This window comes from Symphalangus syndactylus, chromosome 6, assembly GCF_028878055.3.
Source record: "Symphalangus syndactylus isolate Jambi chromosome 6, NHGRI_mSymSyn1-v2.1_pri, whole genome shotgun sequence".
In the NCBI taxonomy this organism is placed as follows: domain Eukaryota; kingdom Metazoa; phylum Chordata; class Mammalia; order Primates; family Hylobatidae; genus Symphalangus; species Symphalangus syndactylus.
In genome coordinates this window covers 50668931-50693562 of record NC_072428.2, presented here as the reverse complement: position 1 = coordinate 50693562, position 24632 = coordinate 50668931, and the positions used below count along the sequence as shown (strand labels likewise).

General features: G+C 41.7%; 1 protein-coding gene across 3 annotated transcripts; it reads left to right on the top strand.

Annotated features, from left to right (window-relative positions):
* Positions 1 to 23975, top strand: LOC129484506 (E3 ubiquitin-protein ligase TRIM34). 3 transcript variants are annotated; one of them, XM_063641215.1, is made up of 6 exons: positions 1 to 46; positions 3705 to 3835; positions 13939 to 14169; positions 20751 to 20773; positions 21988 to 22088; positions 22394 to 23975. In XM_063641215.1, exons 2-6 carry the CDS (start codon positions 3761 to 3763, stop codon positions 23284 to 23286), a joined length of 1323 nt encoding a protein of 440 aa, XP_063497285.1. In that variant the 5' UTR covers positions 1 to 46; positions 3705 to 3760; the 3' UTR covers positions 23287 to 23975. The 3 variants fall into 3 exon arrangements, with proteins under 3 accessions (XP_063497285.1, XP_063497284.1, XP_063497286.1); XM_063641216.1 differs by lacking the exon at positions 1 to 46 and having other exon boundaries at positions 2005 to 3835; positions 22394 to 22420; positions 22721 to 23975; XM_063641214.1 differs by lacking the exon at positions 1 to 46 and having other exon boundaries at positions 1911 to 3835.
* Positions 23976 to 24632: the final 657 nt, after the last annotated feature.

The following is a 24632-nucleotide window of genomic DNA, read 5'->3' as shown; positions in this document are numbered from 1 at the left end:
GCTGAGAGTGAGGCACCAGAAGAATGCCTAGGAGTTTCCAAAAGTGGTGATTTTTCTACCATTAATATATTATATGTTGGTAGTATGAAAGGAAAATAAATCTTGGAGCTTCAAAGTCACTAGGCCAAATAGAAAAGTCAAGCTGGGAACTGCTTAGGGCAAACCTGCCTCCCATTCTATTCAAAGTCATCCCTCTGCTCACTGACATAAATGCATATCTGATTGACTCCTTTGAAAAGGCTAATCAGAAACTCAAAAGAATGCAACAGGTTGTCCTTCACCAACCTGTGACCTGGAAGCCCCCTCCCTGCTTGAGTTGTCCTGCCTTTTCAGATGGAACCAATGTACATCTCACATTTATTGATTGATGTCTCATGTCTCTCTAAAATGTATACAACCAAGTTGTGCTCTGATCACCTTGGGCACATGTTGTCAGGACCTCCTGAGGCTGTCAGGGACACATGTCTTCAACCTTGGTAAAATAAACTTTCTAAATTATCTGAGATCTGTCTCAGATTTTCGGGGTTCACACTAGACAGTTGTTAAGAAAATAACAAAAAGACATTAAAGACATAGCGTAGTTGCATGTCCATTGAACTCAGAGAAATGAGTTTTTTAAAAAGGAAAAAACTCGGCTGGGCGCGGTGGCTCACGCTTGTAATCCCAGGACTTTAGGAGGCCGAGGCAAGTAGATCATGAGGTCAAGAGTTTGAGACCATCCTGGCCAACATGGTGAAACCCTGTGTCTATTAAAAATACAAAAAACTAGCCAGGCGTTGTGGCAGGCGCCTGTAGTCCTGGCTACTCGGGAGGCTGAGGAAAGAGAATGGTGCAAACCCGGGAGGCGGAGCTTGTAGTGAGCCAAGATCACGCCACTGCACTCCAGCCTGGGCGACAGAGCGAGACTCCCTCTCGAAAAAAAAAAAAAAGAAAAAGAAAAATTAGCTGGGTGTGGTGGCACATGCCTGTAATCCCAGCTACTCAGGAGGCTGAGGTAGGAGAATCACTTGAAACTGGGAGGCAGAGGTTGCGGTGAGCCAAGATCATGCCATTGCACTCCAGTCTGGGAGACAAGAGCGAAACTCCGTCTCAAAAAAAAAAAAAAAAAACGGAAAAACCCAAGAGAACAAAATGAATGATGAAAAATTGAAAGTCATGCACACAGAACTGATGGGCTAAGGTAATATACACATCTCAACTCATGCTTTAACAAATCTGTCTAACGCTTTACTATTGTAAATGAAAGAGTATCTGAGAAAACTCTCAATTTAGGAAGTTTATTTTGCCAAGATTAAGGACGCACCCCTGACAGCCTCAGGAGGTCCTGACAACATGTACCCAAGGTGGTCAGGGCACAGCTTGGTTTTATACATTTGAGGGAGACGTGAGACATCAATCAATATATGTCTGCAAAGGCAGGACAACTGAGGCCGGAAGGGGGTTTCCAGGTCATAGGTAGATAAAAGACAAACAGGTTGCATTAAGCAATAGGGCAAAGCAAGTAACCAGTTATTCATTTATCTCACCTCAGCAGAGGGGTGACTTTGAGTTCTGCCCGGAGCATTTTTTTAATCTTAGTAGCTGTCTTTTTTTGGAATAGAATGGGAGCCAGGTTTGCTCTAACAAGTTAGTTCCCAACCTGACTTTTCCCTTCGGCTTAGTGATTTTTGGCTCCCGAGATTTTCTTCCCTTTTATACTATCTAAATGTATTAGTTACCAATATTGAAATAAAGAAAAGAAATCTGAAAGTATTAGGCTGGTACAAAAGTAATCGCGGTTCTTGCTATTATAATACTTTTATTTATTTTGTTTATTTTTATTTTTTATTTTTTGAGACAGAGTCTTGCTCTGACACCCAGGCTGGAGTGCAGTGGTGCAATCTCGGCTCACTGCAACCTCCGCCTCCCAGGTTCAAGCGATTCCCCTGCCTCAGCCTCCCGAGTAGCTGGGATTACAGGTGCATGCCACCATGCCCGGCTTTTTTTTTTTTTTTTTTTTGTAATTTTAGTAGAGACGGGGGTTTCACCATGTTAGCCAGAGTGGTCTCGAACTCCTGAACTTGTGATCCGCCCGCCTCAACCTCCCAAAGTTCTGGGATTATAGGCGTGAGCCACCACACCTGGCTTTATAATACTTTCAATTTCAAAAGCCGCAATTAATTTTGCACCAACCTGATAGTAATTGACTCCCTTAAAAGTAGTCAAAGCATATTCCAAAGATATTGGATGTGGATACTTTTTATGGGAAAGTTGTTAAACTTCCAACAAGTTTATAATTGTTCTGCCTGGGAATTGTCCTTGATCGTCATGCATGAGTCAGATGGAGAGGGCAAAAATGAAAATTGTACCTTGTCAGGTGGTTTCCAAAGGTGACACTTTTTATTATGTAACGTGCTCTACAGGAGGTAGAAGACTAGGATTGTTTTGATGCATACAGCACAGAAAATGAATCTATCAATTATATTCCTCATGAAAACAGAGCATGCTGTTTGTGGAGGCACAATGTGGGGTCATCCTGTGACCAAACGAGTGGCAACTCTTGTTCAAGTTTCCTCCTCGTTCGGTTTGATTTCAAGGTTACCTCAGTTTCAATGCAGCCCTTTCTGTTCAGGGCACAAAACTCCTGATTTACTACTTACAACTAGTGGTTCTCAGCCTCAGATTCACGTAAAAATTACCTGGAAGACTTTTCATTTTTAAATAATGTTACTGATGTATATGTTATGTGCAATAATATGTACCCATTTACTGTGCACACTTTGATGAGTTTTGAAAAAGTTTTACCCCTTTTAAAGATTTAGAACATTCCCAACACTCTCAAAAGTTCCCCAGGTCCTTTATAGCCAACTTTTCTCAGCACCATCCACCTCTCCGCCACCCATCCTCCATCTCCTAGGGGGTGACGTGGTACTTTGGTAGGTAGCACGCAAGTGGATCCTTGGATCCAAAGAATAATTCAAATTGACTGATTCGAGGGACCATGTGCAACCATGAAAGTGGTAGGAGAAGGGGAGTTGAGTGTTTAACTGGCCTGGGAAGCAGGGAAGGTTAAAACAGGGCTTTTCAAACACAGCACTATTGATGTTTTGGAATGGATCATTCTTTGTTGTGGGTGCTGTCCCGTGCATTGTAGAATGCTTAGCAGCATCTGTGACCTGTACCCACTAAGATGCCAGTAGCATCCCCCTAGTTAATAACCAAATATCTAGGCCGGGCACGGTGGCTCACGCTTGTAATCCCAGCACTTTGGGAGGCCGAGGTGGGCGGATCACGAGGTCAGGAGATCGAGACCACGGTGAAACCCCGTCTCTACTAAAAAATACAAAAAAATTAGCCGGGCGTGGTGGCGGGCGCCTGTAGTCCCAGCTACTCGGAGAGGCTGAGGCAGGAGAATGGCGTGAACCCGGGAGGCGGAGCTTGCAGTGAGCCGAGATCGCGCCACTGCCCTCCAGCCTGGGTGACAGAGCAAGACTCTGTCTCAAAAACAAACAAACAAACAAACAAACAAAAAACCAAATATCTCTTCAGACATTGCCAAATGTGCCGTCTAGTGCAAATCCTCCATTCTGCCCTCGAGAATCACTGGATTAAGAGCATTACCTTCTGTCCAGAGGCTCTAAAGGACTACACAGCTCAGTTCACCTAGACGCTCCTTCCCCTTTTCTCTTCCTGACAGCCCCAAAAATTTCACTTTCATTTCTCAGGCAGTTCCTCCTCAGGAGGGAGGGACTTCTTCACACAGAGGAACCTCATTTGTTGAATGAATCCTGACCACACCAACCCTGGCTTTTCTGCACCTCTTCAACCAGGAGCCGAGATTTCTGTAGGTCTGAAGGTGTGTGGGGAGTTTTGTGGGGGGTAGAGGGTATGAGACTCCAGGAGAAAAGTTCTCAATGAAGTTAGGGGAATTTGATTTATGGCCCCAAGGCTCCCCTGCTCTGTGGGGAGCAAAGGCTAGCTTGCAGGCTTCCTGCTTTGAGTGCACACTGATAGCAGCCTAGAGTCTGGGGAGAGACAGCCTTGAAAGCAGTGTTAAAGAGGCAGAAGGCCGCCTTTGTTTTCTGGAGTGTCTTTTTTTTCTCCAGGCTGAATCCATTTCCATTCCCTTCCTATCATATAATTTTGATTTTCTACCTTGCAAAGGAAACTGAATTCTCTCTCTTTCTCTCTCTCTCTTAAAGAGATGAACAGAAGATCTCTTATTTTCCACCCTCTCCTCCCTCCTCAAAAGAGAAGTTGGTGAGAGGAGGTCTCTGTTTTCCAAGAATGTGCAGGGCTTAGCTCCTAGTATGTGGCGTCAGATAGAATGGAGCCATGGGAGCATGGCCAGGGGTTGAAGCGGGTTCTTTCGCTGCCCTCCTGGCAACCACTAAGGGGCTTTCTGTGGCCATCCTCACGTATTCTTAGTCCTTGGCCTGCCTGACAATAGCAGGTTGAGTGATCTGACTGCTGCACACCGCTCTGTTCCCTCTTATCCTATGTCTTTCTGCAGGTTGTCTCAGGGCTGTCCTTGCACGTCCCTGAACATACCAGTTTACTTTTACTTCAGTAACCCATGTGCCACCAGCATCTTCACCTGTCTCAGAACTTGCTCCTCATCATTCTTCGTCTTAGACACACCTTTGCATTGATTTGTAACCTCAATTTCTTATTGCTTTTCTTTGCTCACAATTACTTAACAGAAGTTGTTTATTGTGGGCTCAGAAGGAGCCCACAGATTTAATCTTCTTGTTAAGAATTTGACATAGAGTATGTCCTATCTTAAGCTCACTTGTGAGCAATTTGCACCTTGATTGATATGTTACAGATATTCTGACACATGCCATTCTGGCCTCTGCTCTCACCCTTCAGAGTTCACTGTAACTGCCATCCTGTGTCTCTGCCTTACTCCTGGGTAGAATCCATGTCTGCCTACATACTGACTGTCTCCCAGAGGCGTCTAGTCAGGCACAAGACCCAACATATGGGATAAAATTGATTATAAAGCAGGCTGCTAATGGAAAAACGTGCAATTAGCATCCATTCAACATTCAATAAATATGAAATATACATGGAAGCCTACATTCTAATTAGAAGGTGATCATAGACCATATCAATGAATGATAGAGTACACAAGAAAATGACTAATACTATGGAGTAACATCTTCAAGAAGTTACATTAGAGTAATGACCCTGTAAAGACCTCATGAAGGCCTTGCAACTTTAAATAGTTTTTATGAAAGTTTTAACAGTTTTCATTGTAAGAACACATTTGAGTAGAATCTTAAGAATGCGAGGAAATTAAAGGCTTTAATGGTTTTTCCCACGGACTTAAAAGGAGAACAGTGTGGATACGGAAGGTTAAGATGGGAGTGTGCATGGACAGGAATAAAAGGTGAGCTCTGGCCAGGCACCGTGGCTCACGCTTGTAAGCCCAGCAATTAGGGAAGACAAGGCGGGAGGATCACCAGAGATCAGGAGTTCAAGACCAGCCTGGCCAACGTGGTGAAACCCTGTATCTACTAAAAAAAAATGCAAAAATTAGCCGGGCATGGTGGTGGACGCCTGTAGTCCCAGCTACTCGGGAGGCTGAGGCAGGAGAATCAGTTGAACCCAGGAGGTGGAGGTTGCAGTGAGCCAAGATCTCGCCATTGTACTCCAGCCTGGGGGACAAGAGCAAGACTCTGTCTCAAAAAAAAGGTGAGCTCTGAGGATTGAGGCAGTGGGAAGGGATGTGTGATGTGGACCTAACTGGACCATTATGAAGTCTGGCCTCACTCTGGGTGGCATGGGTTTGAACTGAAGAGCAACGTGATTGACATCTGCTTTAAGGTGATCACTCTGTCTACTGATGTAAAACAGAGATGAGAGCAGAGTGAAGAAGGACAATGATGGCTGGGCACAGTAGCTCACGCCTATAATCCCAGCACTGTGGGAGGCCAAGGCGGGTGGATCACCTGAGATGGATCATGAGTTTGAGACCAGCCTGGCCAACATGGTGAAACTCTCTCTACTAAAAATACAAAAATTAGCTGGGCATGGTGGCAGGCACCTGTAATCCCAGCTACTTGGGAGGCTGAGGCAAGAGAATCGCTTGAACCCAGCAGGCAGAGGTTGCAGTGAGTCGAGATCATGCCACCACACTCCAACCTGGGTAACAAGAGCAAAACTCCGTCTCAAAAAAAAAAAAAAAAAAAAAAGTAAGGGCAATGATAGTATCAGCAAGACTAGTGGAAGAACAATTTCCTGAATTCGGGTGGTTTCTACCAGAGTGGTGGCAGTTGAGGTGGTTGGAAACTAATTTGAAAAAAAACTCTTTCAGCATATTCTCATGAAGTAACAGACAGAAAAAGACATTAGGGGTTGCTTAATGAAAATGATTCTAAGTTAAAAAATAACTTTTTGGAGATATATTGACCAGAACACTACAGCTCTTGGGGGGAGAGTCATTAATGTGGTACAGATTGAGTCCTGGACTCTAAGGAGTAGCCCAAGCAAGAACTCAGTGCACAGAGGAATGGGGAGGAGATGTTACAATGTTTCTGAGCTCTCAGGGCCTCTGGATGTCAAAACAGGCTCTACTTTCCTTATTGGCAGTTTCTGACCAAGAATCCAGAAGAAGTGTCTAGGATATTGTCTAGAAACTTCAAAAGACATCCTCCCCCTAAAAGTCACTCTTAGAGACACTCTAATTTTACTATCTACCTGCGGAGAGACTTAAAGTTTGCTTTATCATATCCAGATGTTAGGAGTCCAGATGTTAGGAGAAGACTTAGGCAGCTATGGTAACCAAGTAACCTGGGAGTTCTGTCAGGCCAATGGCGATCATGTTCCCTTCTCTACCTCCCTGACTGCTCTGGGCTTGAGCCACATTGGGAAGTGGTGGGGTCATTTCTCACACGTGGGACCCTGGTTACTCTGCACTTTTCTCATTCTTTTGCCATTATGGTGGCAGCAGCTTTAGCATCAACATGCAGCCTCACTGTGAACATGAAGTCACAGCCCGTGGCAGAATGCATGTTCTATTACTTCCTCTCCTGGAGCCCCCCGGTATTTCTAACTATTGGTTGGATACTGATTTGAATAAAAGATAACAACCCCACATCTGTGGTTGGCTCATAGCTTTAGCCATAAACAGGGGTAAATATTATCATATCATATAAACTCCTGGTCTTACTAGTCATCAGATCCTGGTCTGACCAATGGTCATTGTAGCCAGGGGCTACCAATATATCTCTTTTGTATGATTTTTAGTATCTGTACCATTGGCTGGATGACACTCGCCAGCCAACTTTCAGCCTTTTTTCCTCCTTAAGGTCTTTTGATGGATGGTTAGAGGAGTAGACAGGTCTCGAGGCCTAGGTTTATCTCCATACAGCTTTTATTGTACCCCATCCTTTTGCCAAGTGTGGGAAAGATTCCTAGGTTGTCACACATCACAGATCTTTCTTTCACTATCAAACCTGTTCAACTATATTAGTTTCCTAGCACTGTTGTAACCAATTATCACAAACTAGATGACAACAGGAATTTATATCACAGCTCAGGAGTCCAGAAGTCCAAAACCAAGATAGTGGCAAACTTGATATTTTTCAGAAGGCTCTATGTGAAAATCGGTTCTATTCCTCTCTCTTAGCTTCTGGTAGTTTCTAGCAAACCTTGGCATTCTTTGGCTTATATCTGTGCTATTCCCATCTCTGCCTCTATTGTCACATGGCTTTCTTTCTTGTGTGTCTGTATGTCTTCTCCTCTTATAAAAACACAAGTCAAGGCTGGGTGCGGTGGCTCACGCCTGTAATCCCAGCACTTTGGGAGGCCGAGGCAGGTGGATCACCTGAGGTCGGGAGTTCGAGACCAGCCTGGCCAACATGGTGAAACCCCGTCTCTACTTAAAATCTAAAAATTAGTTGGGCGTGGTGGCATACACCTGTAATCTCAGCTACTCAGGAGACTGAGGCAGGAGAATCGCTTGAACCTAGGAGGCGGGGGTTGCAGTGAGCTGAGATTGTACCATTGCATTCCAGCCTGGGCGACAGAGCGAAACTCCATCTCAAAAAAAAAAAAAAAAAACTACAGGTCATTAAATTTAGGGCCTGTCTTTATCCAGTATGACCTCATCTTAACTTGATTACACCTACAAAGATGTGATTTTCAAATAAGGTCACATTCACATAAGTGAACAATTTTTGTAGAGGGTATAAATCTATCTACTAGAACAAGTATCAAAATGTTACTGCCTACTGAGAGCCACCCTTTTTCCCTTTGCCTCACAGTTTCTTGTCTAAACTGACCTCAGGTTCTGAGAATTGGCATTGTATCATCATGCCACTACTCTGCGGTACACCCTCTGGCTGACCACAAGCAATAATTGCGGGTTTGTTTTGCCATTTGTACTCATGCAGCTTAACTCCACAGGGGGAATACGGGACAGGAGATATAGCATGCAGACAGGGCCGCTTCAGATGAGCTCTCCGTGAGGATTCTTTTTGTTTTGTTTTTTTGAGACAGAGTCTCGCTCTGTCGCCCAGGCTGGAGTGCAGTGGCACGATCTCGGCTCACTGCAAGCTCTGCTTCCCGGGTTCACGCCATTCTCCTGCCTCAGCCTCTGGAGTAGCTGAGACTACAGGCGCTCGCCACCACACCTGGCTAATTTTTGTATTTTTAGTAGAGACGGGGTTTCACCTTGTTAGCCAGGATGGTCTTGATCTCCTGACCTCATGATCCGCCTGCCTCGGCCTCCCAAAGTGCTGAGATCACAGGCGTGAGCCACCGCGCCCAGCCTTAGTGAGGATTCTTATGGTGGTACAAGATCATGTGGATGTGTGTGAAACTAACGTAGCTTAGGTAAATCTTACATCAACAGACTGATTCCCTTGTAAAGACCATGAGCATAGCTTCCAGGCCCCTACAGAGAATATTTTGTCACAAGAGTCTCAACCCTCTTACGGAAAAGGAGGTCTGTGCTTACCAAAAAGAATAAAAATAAAATAACGTACCAGGGGATGGTGATGGCGATGTCTTTTTTACAGGAGAAAGGACTTAAGCCTAATGATAACCTTTTTTTCCCCCACATGTCTAGTCTGACTTCCAATCTTATTTCCTTTACCTTACCCTACTTCCCACCCTCATCTGCTTCCTCTGTTAACTTGTCCTGCATCCTCCCATCCCTGCCCCCACCTCCTATTCATTGGAAAGAGACTGTCACTTTTACTTCATTTAGGAAGTGTCACATATCCAGGTTCCTCTAGGCTCATGTGATGCCAAGGCCTAGGGCTTTTTGAATACCAGCCACACATTTAAAAACTTTCAAATATGTTATGATGCCATGTCCTCCATGAACGGGGCATTCACTTACATGATTCCTTCTACCTAAAATATTTGTTTTCTTTCTCATTCTGTATTCCTTTCTCATTATTCAGCTTTCATTAAACTCTTACTTATCCAAGCAAGATATCTTGGATAGTTCTCTATTTAGCAAATTATTTGATTTTCTAAAAACCTATACCTCTCTATGATGGTGTTTTTTACACCTACCATTTTACACTTTATGAATGATTATGTAATTAGCTTCTATCTTCTTTAGGTGACTATTTATTCTGGCTAATACCATCTGTTCATACTCAACTTTGGATTTTAATCCATTTCCTGGATTTTAATCATGGAAGATAATGTGTCTTCAGTGAGAATTTCCGAAATAAACACATGAATAATTGGCATTCAATTAGTGGATGTGGATTTAACACAGACAGAACTTCATTGCTCCTAAATGTGGTCTCCCCTTATATATTGGGACATCTCCCTCATGACCAACAGCCATCTCCTTGGTATTTCTATTCCTCAATGATCTGACATTGGTATGAATCTGTGATCTATGTGTAATTCAGCTGGTTACACCCCCTCCGCCAACAAATACACACCTTTGGGTTCCTATCAACCTCTATAACATCCTTCAGGCCAAGATGAAATCCTACCATCTACAAATACAAGACCCCCCAGAAATTCCCAACTTATGTGGTTTCCTCCATTTCTACACTCTCATAACCCTGGATCCCAATCTACTTCTTTCAGGCTTTACCTCTGCTTTTCTTTGTTTAAATAAGTGGAGTAGCGTGGAGACCTCTGAAAGAGAACTCTGAGGATATTATGTTCACCCCAATTCTACCTATTGAATTGGGTGATCTTTGTAAATCATTTAATTTTATTTATTCATCTGAAGAAAGGGAGTACTCTTATTTCTCAAGAATTTTTGAAGGAGGAACAAACAGGCCAAAGTGATTTTTAAATTGTAACTGGTAATGAAATCTCCATATTGTGGTCATTGCTGTTTCTGTGGGTGTCTCTGGAAAGTGTGTGAGGGCGTGGGAGGATTTTGTGTGGGTAGATGTGTTAGGAGGCGAGCACTTCTTCACTGGAAACCACATCTGGGGTTCCAAAGTTCAGCTATTGAAGAATTTCCAAATAACGGAAGGAAAATAATGAACCACTGATAAAGTTTTAGTTGTCTATGGAGAGACAAGGAAGTTTTTTTTTTATATATTTATCAAACACTGTGCTTCTCTGTGTTCTAAACACTGAGGCTATAGCAGTAAAAAAACAAAAGTGCCTAATCTATGTGTAGATTATATTTTAGAAAGAAGAGGTGGACATTTAAAACTAGATAGTGATAATAGGCTGGGCATGGTAGCTCATGCCTGTAATCCCAGCACTTTGGGAGGCCGAGGCAGGCGGATCACCTGAGGTCAGGAGTTCGAGACCAGCCTGGCCAACATAGTGAAACCCGTCTCTACTAAAAGTACAAAAATTAGCCGGGCGTGGTAACGTACACCTGTAATCCCAGCTACCGGGGAGGCTGAGGCAGGAGAATAGCTTGAACCCGCGAAGCGGAGATTGCAGTGAGCTGAGATTGCGCCACTGCACTCTAGCCTGGGCGACAGAGCGAGACTCTGTCTCAAAAAAAAAAAAAAGATAGTGATAATAAAAGAAAGATGGCAAATGTACACTGAATGATGAGTTTGTGGTTTTGCTGTACTTAAGTTTGTCTTAGCAGGCCCTTCTGATGAAGGAACATGTAAGGAGAAAGTTGAAAAAAGTATAAACGAAAGTCATGCAAATAGCAACAGGATGGTAATTCTAGGCTGAGTAATGAACAAGTGCAAAAGCCTTGAGGCATTAACAGCTTGCCCAGACCACTTTCAGCCATTTTTGGTTTCTCTTCCTCATCTTCTTTGTTCTTTGATATTGCAGTCTTGGCCAGTCTTTGATGTGTGTGCAATTAGAATGCTTTTTGTTTGTACCATTCTTATACCATCCCCTTTCAATCTTCTCAGCCATCCAGGGGTCTTTAACCAGAAGAGAGAGGAGAGCCTCAGGAGTTAGGATGAGAAGAAGCCAGGGAAGCAGTGCCATGGCTTCAAAAACCTTGCTTAACATACAAAAGGAGGTGACCTGTCCCATCTGCCTGGAGCTGTTGACAGAACCCTTGAGTCTAGGCTGTGGCCACAGCCTCTGCCGAGCCTGCATCACTGTGAGCAACAAGGAGGCACTGACCAGCCCGGGAGGAAAAAGCAGCTGTCCTGTGTGTGGTATCAGTTACTCATTTGAACATCTACAGGCTAATCAGCATCTGGCCAACATAGTGGAGAGACTCAAGGAGATCAAGTTGAGCCCAGACAATGGGAAGACGAGAGATCTCTGTGATCATCATGGAGAGAAACTCCTACTCTTCTGTAAGGAGGATAGGAAAGTCATTTGCTGGCTTTGTGAGCGGTCTCAGGAGCACCGTGGTCACCACACATTCCTCACGGAGGAAGTATTCAAGGAATGTCAGGTAGGGCCCTAGATGGAGGCAGATGGGGCAGAAGATGGTAGTTGGTGGAAAATCTCACCTTTTCATCCTTCTTTTTTTTTTCTTTTTTTTTTGAGACAGAGTCTCACTCTGTCGCCCAGGCTGGAGTGCAGTGGCGTGATCTCGGCTCACTGCAGCCTCTGCCCTCTGAGTTCAAGCGATTTTCCTGCCTCAGCCTCCCAAGTAGCTGGGATTACAGGCGCCTGCCACCGCGCCCGGTTAATTTTTTTTTTTTTTTTGTAGTTTTAGTAGAGACGGGATTTTACCATCTTGGCCAGGCTGGTCTTGAACTCCTAATCTCGTGATCCACCCACCTCAGCCTCCCAAAGTGCTGGGATTACAGGCGTGAGCCACCATGCTCGGCCTTTTCTTTCTTTCTTTTTTTTTTTTTTTTGTGAGCAATAAAGCTTTTTAATCACCTGGGTGCAGGCGGGCTGAGTCTGAAAAAGGAGTCAGCCCTTTTCATCCTTCTTTACCCCTTGTGGAACCATAATTCTGAGTCCTGTGATCTTCTCCATGTACATCTTTCACCCTATGCTCAGCTTCCAATGCCTGGGATACATTCCTGTGTATTCCTTTCATTTACATAACAGACAATCCTAGAGTACAGTCTCTTAGCCATGAATGAGAGATTTTTGTCTTGTTTTTTCCTTTTTCATTGTATAAGTGATAAATTCCTTCCCAAAGTTAGCTCTCTTGCTTCTCTAAGCAGGATAACTGCTAAGGAACATTGTGGATTGAACCAGGAAAGAGCATTGATAAGAGGAAAGGACTTTCTGCAGGGTAAATACTTACTCTAAGGAAAGAGAGAATCAGACTACTCCTCTTGAGGGGTATTGATTTTCATCACAATGAGTAAACAATACATTCATCTCCTCAAATTTTTCCCCATGTCATAGATTCTAATCACCAGCTTCACAGTTTCTGTAAATTGCTTTTTTCTGGGATCAACTTGATTTTTTCCCTGTTTGTCCTCTATCCAGATACTAAGAAGGCTTATAGCTTGACTCTAGTGTGATTCCCTTCTCATAGGAGAAACTCCAGGCAGTCCTCAAGAGGCTGAAGAAGGAGGAGGAGGAAGCTGAGAAGCTGGAAGCTGACATCAGATAAGAGAAAACTTCCTGGAAGGCAAGAGGAGATTCTGAAGGATTTATGAGACAGGAATCTCGACAGGACCTTAATCCAAGGAGGCCTCGTCCTTTTTATTCCTTGACATTGCATGAGTCCTGAAGCCATTTGATTAGTTCTCTTCTCTGTCCTGTCCCTGTTGGGGGTGGAGGCTACAAAGTGGACATGTTACAATTACACACACATACCCGGAACTGAGCACAAAGATAGACTCTATGATGAGGAAGGCTAGCAGATACTGTGTTCCATTGCTCTTTTCCAATGGGGCTCTACTACTTCCGGTGGAAGACACTACATAAAGGACTATGGTTTTCCTCAAGATTCAAATTAGGAGTGTGGTAAAGCAGGCAGTCGTGAATATCCAGGAAAGCTATCTAGAAGCTAAGCCTTATGTTTTACATATTGTCTCAGGGTTGGCCTAGATAAGACAGTTTGAGTCATTGTTTTGGTAAGTACTGAAAGGAAAATAGTAGGAAAAAATAGCTTCCCTCCAAGTACCTCTATCGCGGCCAGGCGCGGTGGCTCACGCTTGTAATCCCAGCACTTTGGGAGGCTAAAGCGGGCGGATCACGAGGTCAGGAGATCGAGACCATGGTGAAACCCCGTCTCTACTAAAAATACAAAAAATTAGCCAGGCGTGGTGGCGGGCGCCTGTAGTCCCAGCTACTCGGAGAGGCTGAGGCAGGAGAATGGCGTGAACCAGGGAGGCGGAGCTTGCAGTGAGCCAAGATTGCGTCACTGCACTCCAGCCTGGGTGACAGAGTGAGACTCCGTCTCAAAAAAAAAAAAAAAAAAAAAGTACCTCTATTGCTTCTACTCCCTTGCTGATTTGAACTCCCTGAAAAAAAAAATCTATATACAGATAATACAAATTAGATATACAGATAATACACATACACAGACACACACACACGCATATATCCCCTTGCACAATAGGCCCTTAGCCTGACAAACTTACTACATCTCTTTCTTGTTCATCCTTGCAGTATCAGGTACAAACTGAGAGAGAAAGAATACAAACAGAATTTGATCGGCTTAGAAGCATCCTAAATAGTGAGGAGCAGAGAGAGCTGCAAAGATTGGAAGAAGAGGAAAAGAAGACGCTGGATAAGTTTGCAGAGGCTGAGGATGAGCTAGCTCAGCAGAAGCAGTTGGTGAGAGAGCTCATCTCAGATGTGAAGTGTCGGAGTCAGTGGTCAACAATGGAGCTGCTGCAGGTAAGAAGGTTCGCTCAATCTGAGATTCTGGGAACACAGTTCCCTCCTGTGTCCTTGCGTTCTCATCCTGGTGGTGACACTAAGGGGTTTCTTTGGCCTTGCAGTGCCGCCTTGTCATCCATTCTAGATGTCACGGACATGAATGACATTTTTATTAATTTATGAAGTAAGGGAATACATTTTACCTTGCAGAGAAGATCCACGATATCTAGTTATAGTCTCTAGGCCCCTGTTATATGTGACCTAGTGTCAGGCATTCATCAGACTTCTCTTTACTCGGATTAGTCACAGGTAAACACATGCATTTTCAGGTTTAAGAGCATACACATTTAAGAAATGTGTTCTATTTAAGTTTTTTTGTTTGTTTGTTTTTGTTTGCTTGTTTTTTTGAGACGGAGTCTCGCTCTGTCGCCCAGGCTGGGGTGCAGTTGCGCGATCTCGGCTCACTGCAAGCTCCGCCTCCCGGGTTCACGCCATTCTCCTGCCTCAGCCTCCCAAGTAGCTGGGACTACGGCGCCCGCCACCACACCTGGCTAATTTTTTTTGTATTTTTAGTAGAGAAGGGGTTTCACCGTGCTAGCCAGTATGGTCTTGATCTCCTGACCTTGTGATCCGCCTGCCTCGGCCTCCCAAAATGCTGGGATTATAGGCCTGAGCCACTGCGCCCAGCCCCCCGTTAATTTTTTTTAAACATAAAGTGATAGAATATTGAGCCTTTTGGGGAGAGAGATGGACAAATATATAGACAGACAGTGCTTTCCTTTCTTTGAGGAATTTCCAAATATTTCCTTTTTAAGATTTGGAAGGAAGCAGGAGAGTAACTGATTTTCATTTGTTGAATTGTTTCCTTTGTCTCTGGTGCTTGTATCTCAGCTTTTTTTAAATTCCTTTTTCCTTTTGTCTTCTTTTTTTGTTTAAATTTAAGATTACTCTGGAACAGAGGTTCCTAAACATCTTTTACACTCATTAGTATGGCTATAATAAAAAAAGATAGAGAATACCGAGTATTTGGGAAGATGTGAAGAAATTGAAACCTTCTTGAATTGCTAGTAGAGATGTAAAATAGTAAAGCTACTTAGGAAAAACTGCTTGGCAGTTGCTCAGAAACATAAAGAGAGTTCTCATGCGGCCTAGCCATTCCATTCCTACCTATACACCTAGAAGAACTGAATACATTTATCTGTGCATAAACTTATATATGAAAGTTCACAGCAGTATTGTTCATAAATAAAAACAACTCAAATCTCCTTAACTGATGAATGGATAAGCAAAATGTGTTATATCCAAACAACATTGTTTAGCTATGAAAAATAATGAATTAATAATATATGCTATGACATGGATGCACCTTGAAAACATTATAATTGAAGGAAGGCAAACACAAAGTTCTTTTTTGTATGATTCCATTTATATGAAAGTCTGTAAGTAGCAAATCTATAATATAGAAACTAGATTAGTGTTTGCCAGGGCTCTGGGGAAGAATTAATAGGAAGTAATTGCTAATTAGTGTACAATTTCTATTTGTAGTGATGAAAATGATCTGGATTCACTGTGCAATGATGGTTGCACTACATTGTGAATATTTTAAAACCTGTTAAATTGTGCACTGTAAAGGGCAAATCTTATGGTATTTGAACTACATCTCAGTAAAAACAAAAACGAAAAGGTTCCATAGGCCCTTTTTTATGGTTCTTCCTTAAGCTCTTCACAACCCTTGGAATCGCCACCTTCACAAAAGAACACTGTGTTTATGTCATTTGTCCAGGCATTTGTCCTATTTAAGTCAGTCTTAGTTGCTATTTGGTCACTTGGAATTTAAAAAAAATTTGGTAGATCAAAAATTATAAATGCTGTGGGATTAACATTTCACTTCTAGATGTTAGCTTCAAAGAATGGCAAATGGAAAACTAAGGAACTTATTCTTTTATCTGAGTAGGGACTTTGGCTATTCCTCTCCAATATGTTAAGATATAATCTGTTGGCCGGGCGTGGTGGCTCACGCCTGTAATCCCAGCACTTTGGGAGGCCAAGGCGGGTGGTTCACGAGGTCAGGAGATCGAGATCATCCTGGCTAACACAGTGAAACCCCGTCTCTACTAAAAATAAAAAAAATTAGCCAGGCATTTTATAATATACAAAAAATTGGCTGGTGATGGCGGCTGCCTGTAGTCTCAGCTACTCGGGAGGCTGAGGCAGGAGAATGGTGTGAACCCAAGAGGTGGAGCTTGCAGTGAGCCGAGATCACACCACTGCACTCCAGCCTGGGCGACAGAGCGAGACTCAGTCTAAAAAAAAAAAAAAAAGATATATGCTGTTGTATTTGTGGTATTTCTCCTCCACAGTCCTATCTCCTGAGAGTCCCTGTAACAACTTTCTTTCTATATGGATTCTCATGATGGCAATCAGGATGGATGGTGTTATCATATATCCATTGTTTGTTTGCTAGAGGGACTGATGTTCACTGCGTAAGAGCTACATTCAAAACTTACTGCCAAAGAACGATCTAGACAGAAAGACGCTAAACTTGAAAATTGATGCAAAAATTAGATGAGATTTTAGGTTGTTTCCCTTATAAAAGAGATATTTTGATTTTTAATGCTTTCTGTAATAGTTTTATTATATTTGGCCATTTTTATTTTTGAAAGGAGGGAATGGTAGGTAGCTAAATGAGGGAATGAAGATGGCAGTTATTATTATTTAAATTTTTTTTTCAGATTTTTTAAAATTTTAGGCCGGGCGCGGTGGCTCACGCTTGTAATCCCAGCACTTTGGGAGGCCGAGGTGGGCGGATCACGAGGTCAGGAGATCGAGACCACGGTGAAACCCCCTCCCTACTAAAAATACAAAAAAAAAAAAATTAGCCGGGCATGGTGGCGGGCGCCCGTAGTCCCAGCTACTCGGAGAGGCTGAGACAGGAGAACGGCGTGAACCCAGGAGGCGGAGCTTGCAGTGAGCCGAGATCGCGCCACTGCACTCCAGCCTGGGTGGCAGAGCGAGACTCCGTCTCAAAAAAAAAAAAAAAAAAAAATTTTAGATTCAGGGGGCACATTCAATTCAATGGATTTAGTACATTCACATTGTTGTGCAACCATTAGTGTGATCCCTCTCTGGACTTTTTCGCCATCCCAAACTGAAACTGTACCCATTAAAAAACAGCTCCCCATTCCCTTTGGTCACCACTGTTCTACTTTGATAACCACTATTCTACTTTCTGTCTCTATGACTTTGCCTATTCTAAGTACCTCATATAAGTGGAATCATAGAATATTTGTCCTACAGGTTTCTTATAAGGGTCTATTGCATAATGCTAGGGTTTGGGCTATATGGTACTCATTATTTTTGTCTCGTCAATATCCATTCCCCGTTTTTCTGGTAATAACACCTGGAATTACTCTTGGAAGAAAGACTAGCATGTCTATTTCCATCCTTGTACTTGTTTAGACCTGAGAAAATCAGCACTATCAAGGATGAATTAGTTAATTATATGTAAATCATCGTATCCAATCCTTACATCCCTACTAGCCACACAGTGATTATTTTAAGTTGGACATCTGACCCAATCCTGAATGCTTGTGGATGACAAAATTGTACTGTCATTGCAGTGAAGGGAAGTTGTCCTTTTTAGCAGAAAATAATATCAGTGAAGATAATTCAAATAAAGAGATTCAAGTTGCTATCAACTAAAATCTGAGAATACAGTCAAAATATAGGGAAGAAATGAGAATTTATAGGCACAGAGAGGCCAGAATTGTGACAGAGGTTTGAGCTTCCAGAGCCATCTGTGACTAAAGTAATACCTCTCTGGCCACAACCCTTACTTTCTTCCCAGTTAAGGCAATTTTAGTTGTTGAACAACAAAACTATACTAATATAGAGAGCAAAACCATTTATTTGGTTGTACACCAGCTGGTGTCATGAAAGAGTAAAGCCAAATATATTGGTACATCTTGCTCAAAACAAATTAACCCATAGTGGTGATGATGGGGGAATGCAGATGACTAACAGAAGTTAAGGATGGACTGGCTTGACAAAATGTTTTAGTGTCTGGGACAGGGACTGAGTGAATATTGATACCATTTTGACAGTACGCCACAAGAAAGGAAACAATATGGTTGGTGAATAGCTTATGTTTTAGATATTCTTAGTTACTGGTGCCCGTTTTTTCTTCTTTGTGGAATCTAGTATTGTACCTGTACAGAATGAAGTCTAGCTGCTTTTTTTCACCACAGTCCAATGAGATGCAGACTGACTTGGAAAAGAAGGGAGTTTATTTTTGCAACTGGTTACAGGGAGAAGGTCAGAGTAACTTATCAGACCAATTCAGAGTTACAAGTTTTTTTTTCTGGTGCTTATATACATTTTAAGCTCTATGCCTTCACGTGGGAGTGCACCTACAAGCAGGAGTGTTTCATTCAATCTATATCTATCTTTAACTAGGGTCTGGGGTTTAGAAAGCTTTCTCTAGAGTCTTGGAAAGTTTCTTAATCTTAAATGGGCCCTGATACAAGTTGTATGTGTAAGAATGCTTTTATTATTCGATCAGACTTTAGGGTATGAGAAAACCCAGGCAGGGTCTTTAAAGGGTTTGCTTTCGCATTTCAGCCCTGGTACTCAGGCACCAGCATTTCCAGTTCTTTAATGTTTAACTTAAGCATTCATCAAAATTATAGTAAAGGGTTAAGGGAAACTGATTGTTCTGGTTGCTAATGGAAACCTGACCTGCCACAGTATTATAAAAAACATGATTACAGACAAAAGACAATGATTAGATATGTAAAGGTTGACAAAAAAACAGCACCTATGTGTGAGCTAAAATTAAGATTGGAGTCCGGGCGCGGTGGCTCACACCTGTAATCCCAGCACTTTGGGAGACCGAGGCAGGCAGATCATGAGGTCAGGAGATCAAGACCATCTTGGCTAACACAGTGAAACCCCGTCTCTACTAAAAATACAAAAAATTATCCGAGCATGGTGGCACGTGCCTGTAGTCCCAGGTACCTGGGAGGCTGAGGCAGGAGAATCGCTTGAACTGGGGAGGTGGAGGTTGCAGTGAGCTGAGGTTGCACCACTGCACTCCAGCCTGGGTGACAGAGTGAGACTCTATTTCAAAACAAAAAAAAGATTGGAAGAGGTTACCTATAGGCGGTGGATAGAACAGGACTTTTCTGTCTGTACATAAGACCATATCATCTGTAAAAAGAGATAGATTTACTACCTTCTTTCCAATATAGAAGCTTTTTTAAAAATTATTTTTTATTGGTACTTAATAAGTATACATATTTATAGGGTACATAGATTTTGGCACAGGTATACAATGCATAATAATTACATCAGTACATCAGAGTAAATGATGTATCCATCACCTCAAGCATTTATCATTTCTTTGTGTTACCAACATTCAGATTATACTATTTTAATTATTTTAAATGCATAATAAATTATTGTTGACTACAGTCACCCTGTTGTGGTATCAAATACTAAATCTTATTCATTCTATCTAACTGCCAACATAGAGCCTTTTATTTGTTTTCTGTGACTAACTGCCCTGACTAGAACCTCCAATACTATGTTAAATAGAAGTAGTGAGAGCAAACATCCTTGTCTTTTCTGATCTTTGGGAAAAAGCATTCAGTTTTTCACCACAAAGTATGATATTAGCTGTAGGTTTTTCATAGATGTGTTTTATCAGGCTGAGGGACCTCTCTTCTACTCCAAGTTTGTTACCATTCCTGTTTTTTTTTTTTTTTTTTTTTTATGAAAGTGTGCTGAATTTTGCTGAATGCTTTTTTTTCATGTCTATTGAGATCATCATGTGGTTTTTATCCTTTATTTTATTAATATGGTATATTACATCAATTGATTTTTTTTTATGTTGAACCAACCTTGCATTTCTCGATAAATTCTACTTGGCCATCAGGTATAATCTTTTTGCTGGATTGCCAGATTCGATTTTCTTGTATTTTTGTTGAAGAATTTTGTATTTATAAGAGATAAGAGATATTGGCCTATGGTTTTCTTTTCTTGTGATGTCTTTGGTTCTTTTATCAGGCTTCTTTTATCAGGGTAGGATGAGCCTCATGTAATCAATTAGGAAGTGTTCCCTGCTCTTCTATATTTTTGAAATAATTTATGAAGTTTTGATATTATTTCTTTTTAAACCTTTAGCAGAATTCATCAGTGAAGCCATCTGGGTGAGGCCTTTTCTCTGTAGGAGGTCTTTGAATTCCAACTTAATCTCTTAACATGTTTTAGGCCTATTCATATTTTCTGTGTGTTCTTTAATGAGTATCGATAGTTTCTGTATTTCTAGGAATTTGTCTGTTTCATTATCTAATTTGTTGGCATACAGTTCTTCATCATTTTATAATCCTTTTAATTTCCATAAGGTCAGTAGTAATATCCGATCTTTCATTCCTGACTTTTTTTCTTGGTGTGACTAGCTAAAAGTTTGCCAATTTTGTTGACATTTTCATATAACTCACTTCTGATTTTTCCATTTTTTTTCTACTGTTCTTCTTTCTTTCATTAGTCTTACACCAGTCTTTATACACTTTGACTCATGTTTTCTCTTTTCTTTCTAGGACATGAGTGGAATCATGAAATGGTGCGTATGGGTGGCCAGGAGTGGTGCTTGTGAGTTATAAAGAAGTGTTTGTAGCTATTAGAGTTATTTGCTGGTCAACTGGAATAAAAAATCTCCCAGAGTAGTAAAATGTGGATGTATCGTTATCTTAAATTGCTGGTCCCCGATGAGTATTTGAGTGTTCCATAACTATTAATGGACTCGATCCTATGGTAGTAAATTCAGTGGTTGAAGTTCAGAGCTACAGCCAAAAAGTATATAAAGGATGAGAGCTTTTACTGTCAGACTTCGGTGACTTCACTCATTTAATTCATCCTCTGTCCCTGCATCCAGCCCTGGATCTTTTATTTTATATGTGTTTGTCATAAACATGGAGGGCCTTGTCAAATCCTAAAACAGGGCATGGAGACAGCTCCTTTATATTTACTTTGCTTACTTAGAAGGTACCGGATCATTATGCAAGGTTCTCTTTAGATTTCCAAAAGTAGACTCAAGCCTCAGGACGGTAGCTGTGACTCTGGTGATGATAATTAATCTCTGCCTGTTCACACACTTTAGAAGCTCCTGTGGAAAAGCGTAGTCCTTGTTCCTTGTGTCTACCATTGCCAACCCACTTGGAAACATCAAGTTTCTTACAAAGACATAAAATTCTAACCATTTTTAATTAGGTTGTCTTAACTTCTCCTTTGCCAAGTGTTTGTGTTTCCCAGGAATCTGAAATCTCAAATATGGGCCATTCCACTGGAGTTCAGGCTTTGAACTCAGGCATAGGCTCACAGGATTTCCCCACAGAGCCCCATATCACAGTCAGGATCTACAGTTTAGAATACTACATCTCTGGCCCCTCCCAGAAGACCCACTGAGATGCAGTGAGTTTTCCACATATCACATACCATTTCTACAGGTAGCAAAGTCTTTTCCTATCTATTGTTTTATCCAATTTTTTATTATTTCCATTAGATATCAAAGGAGGGTTTAATAATTTCATTTTTAAGGAAGAAACTGTGCTTTCGAGAAATGAAGAGCTTCTCAAGGTCACCCAGAGGATAAGAGGGAAAATAGACACAGTCACATTTCTTCTGGATCTAGGGACTGGCTCCCCCTTCTCCCCCTCCTCAGGCTCAGGGAGAAGGGTTCAAGTGCATCAGTGATGTGAAGGAGATGAAACCAGTGATGTGGGAGGGATGGACACAGGATGAGAGATGTGGGGGTCAAAAAATTTTTTTCATCCTTAGGAGTGAGATCTGGAGGCTGAAAAAGCCAAAAACGGTTTCCAAGAAACTGAAGACTGTATTCCATGCTCCAGATCTGAGTAGGATGCTGAGAATGTTTAGAGGTGAGGAGAAGCAAAGACTGTGGATGTGGGATTGTTGTGGTGTCAGATAATAAACTGTCTAGGTGGGATAACTTAAAATTGAGGACAGAAGAGAGGAGGGAGGTCAGAGAATAAGGAATATTCTGTGATGAAGAAGATGCATTTATATGTAAGGAAAAATGGCTAGGTCTCCGGTTTATCTTTTAATTCACTAGCTCACAGCTTCATGGTATTCCCTTCCCCTGTCCCTACTCTAAAGAATAGATAGGTATCAGTGCTTACTCCTTTGTTGCTAATCAGCATCACTGAATCTTTTATTATTTCAGAACTGACAGCTGTCCGGTGCTACTGGGGTAAGAAAAAGTTACAGTCTTTAAATAACTGTTTTCCAATTACCTTTCAGAAGTTTATGGTTTCAATGATATCTTCTGATCTTAGCCTCATGCGTTCTCAGCACCTCCCAAAACATTTGCTAAACACATTTCTCCAGTGTTTTACCCCTCCAATTCATCAACGCAAGTTTTTCAGTCACTTCCCAAGTTCCTTCATCACAATGTCACTAGATAAACCTACTCCATATCTGTCACCTAATCTTATATATCACATAGATTATTATATTCATATACATACATATATATTTTTTTTTCTTGCAGTGGATGTCACACTGAATTCAGTCAACCTAAATTTGAATCTTGTCCTTTCAGAAGATCAGAGACAAGTGATATCTGTGCCAATTTGGCCTTTTCAGTGTTATAATTATGGTGTCTTGGGATCCCAATATTTCTCCTCTGGGAAACATTACTGGGAAGTGGATGTGTCCAAGAAAACTGCCTGGATCCTGGGGGTATACTGTAGAACATATTCCCGCAATATAAAGTATGTTCTTAGAAGACGTGCAAATCATCAAAATCTTTACTCCAAATACAGACCTCTATTTGGCTACTGGGTTATAGGGTTACAGAATAAATGTAAGTATACTGTCTTTGAGGAGTCTTTGTCCTCTGATCCCGAGGTTTTGACTCTCTCCATGGCTGTGCCTCCCTGCCGTGTTGGGGTTTTCCTAGACTATGAAGCAGGCATTGTCTCATTTTTCAATGTCACAAGCTATGGCTCCCTCATTTACAAGTTCTCTAAATGTTGCTTTTCTCAGCCTGTTTATCCATATTTCAATCCTTGGAACTGTCCAGCTCCCATGAGTCTATGCCCCCCAAGCTCTTGAATTTTCTCGTTTCTTCACCTACAACCCTTTGTCTTGACTTATCTCCTGCAACTGACTCATCTGCAACATTCAGACCATTGCTTCCTTGTGGTTTCCCTTCTTTAGAACTTTTACTCATCCTTGAGATGTACAGTGTATTTGGCTTGAGTTATGAGAGATGCTTATTTATTCATTTATTCTTTTTCATATTTTCAGAGAAAGTTACCTAATCCCTCCTAAAGACAAAGCAGTATGGGTATAACATCCTTGCCTTCCCATTTATCCATGTTTCGCTTTATCACTGATGTGAAGAGGCCCAAAGCCTGTTAGCCACCATCCATGCTACCTAGGTAGTCCATAGGAACCACCCCCAGGACCACCACCAACATCAACTAAAGATTCTTGGAGGGTATGTCAGTGTGTTGCTCAGGATACCCCAGGTACAACAAGGAATCAAGGAGAGGAAAATATGAGCAATATGTGTATTCAGAGTGAAGATTTTATGTCCAGAGTATTTGAGCTCAAACCTTGTCTCTTGTTTTCTAAACATGATGAATACTTTCTCAGTTTCCTTTTCCTGAAATATAAATTGGGATTTAAGACTGTACCTAACTATTAAGATCACTGTGTAAAACTAAGTGTCTCTAAATGTAATGCATCGATTTAGTGTCTGGAACATAATAAATATTTGCTCTCATGATTACTAAAAATTGTGAGCTGTAGTAATGTCCTGTGCAATAGTTTTGTGGCCTTCAGAGGAATAGTAGTTGATTTTACTGAAGTATCATTTTTCAAGTTCCCAGACTCCACTGTCAAGACCACTCCAATTTTAGTTTTATTTTATAGAACTTTTTATACTGAGAGTGGGACTGTTTTTTTTCTTTTTTATTGTACATATTTAAGATATACATACTATGATGTTTTGATACACACTTACATGGTAAAATGATTACTACAGCCAAGTAAATTAATATATCCACTGTATCATATAGTTACTGTGTGTAGGGGGCGGTGGTGGTAAGTGCATTTAAAATCTTCTTTCTTAGCAAATTCCCAGTATACAATACAATATTAACTAGAATCCTTGAAATAGTTGGGATTTTTGTCCTGCCCAAATCTCATGTTGAAATGTAATCCCCAGTGTTGGAGGTGGGGCCTGGTGGGAGGTGACTGGATCATGGGGGCCTCATGGAGGGCTTAGCACCATCCCCATGGTAATGAATACATTCTTGCTGTGAGTTCATGGGAGATCTGGTTATTTAAGAGTGTGGCACTTCCTCCTTTCTCTATATTGTTCCCACTCTTGCCAGTGATGTTCCTGTTCCTGCTAATGTTAGAATAAAAAAGTGATTATATTTGGCAAAAAA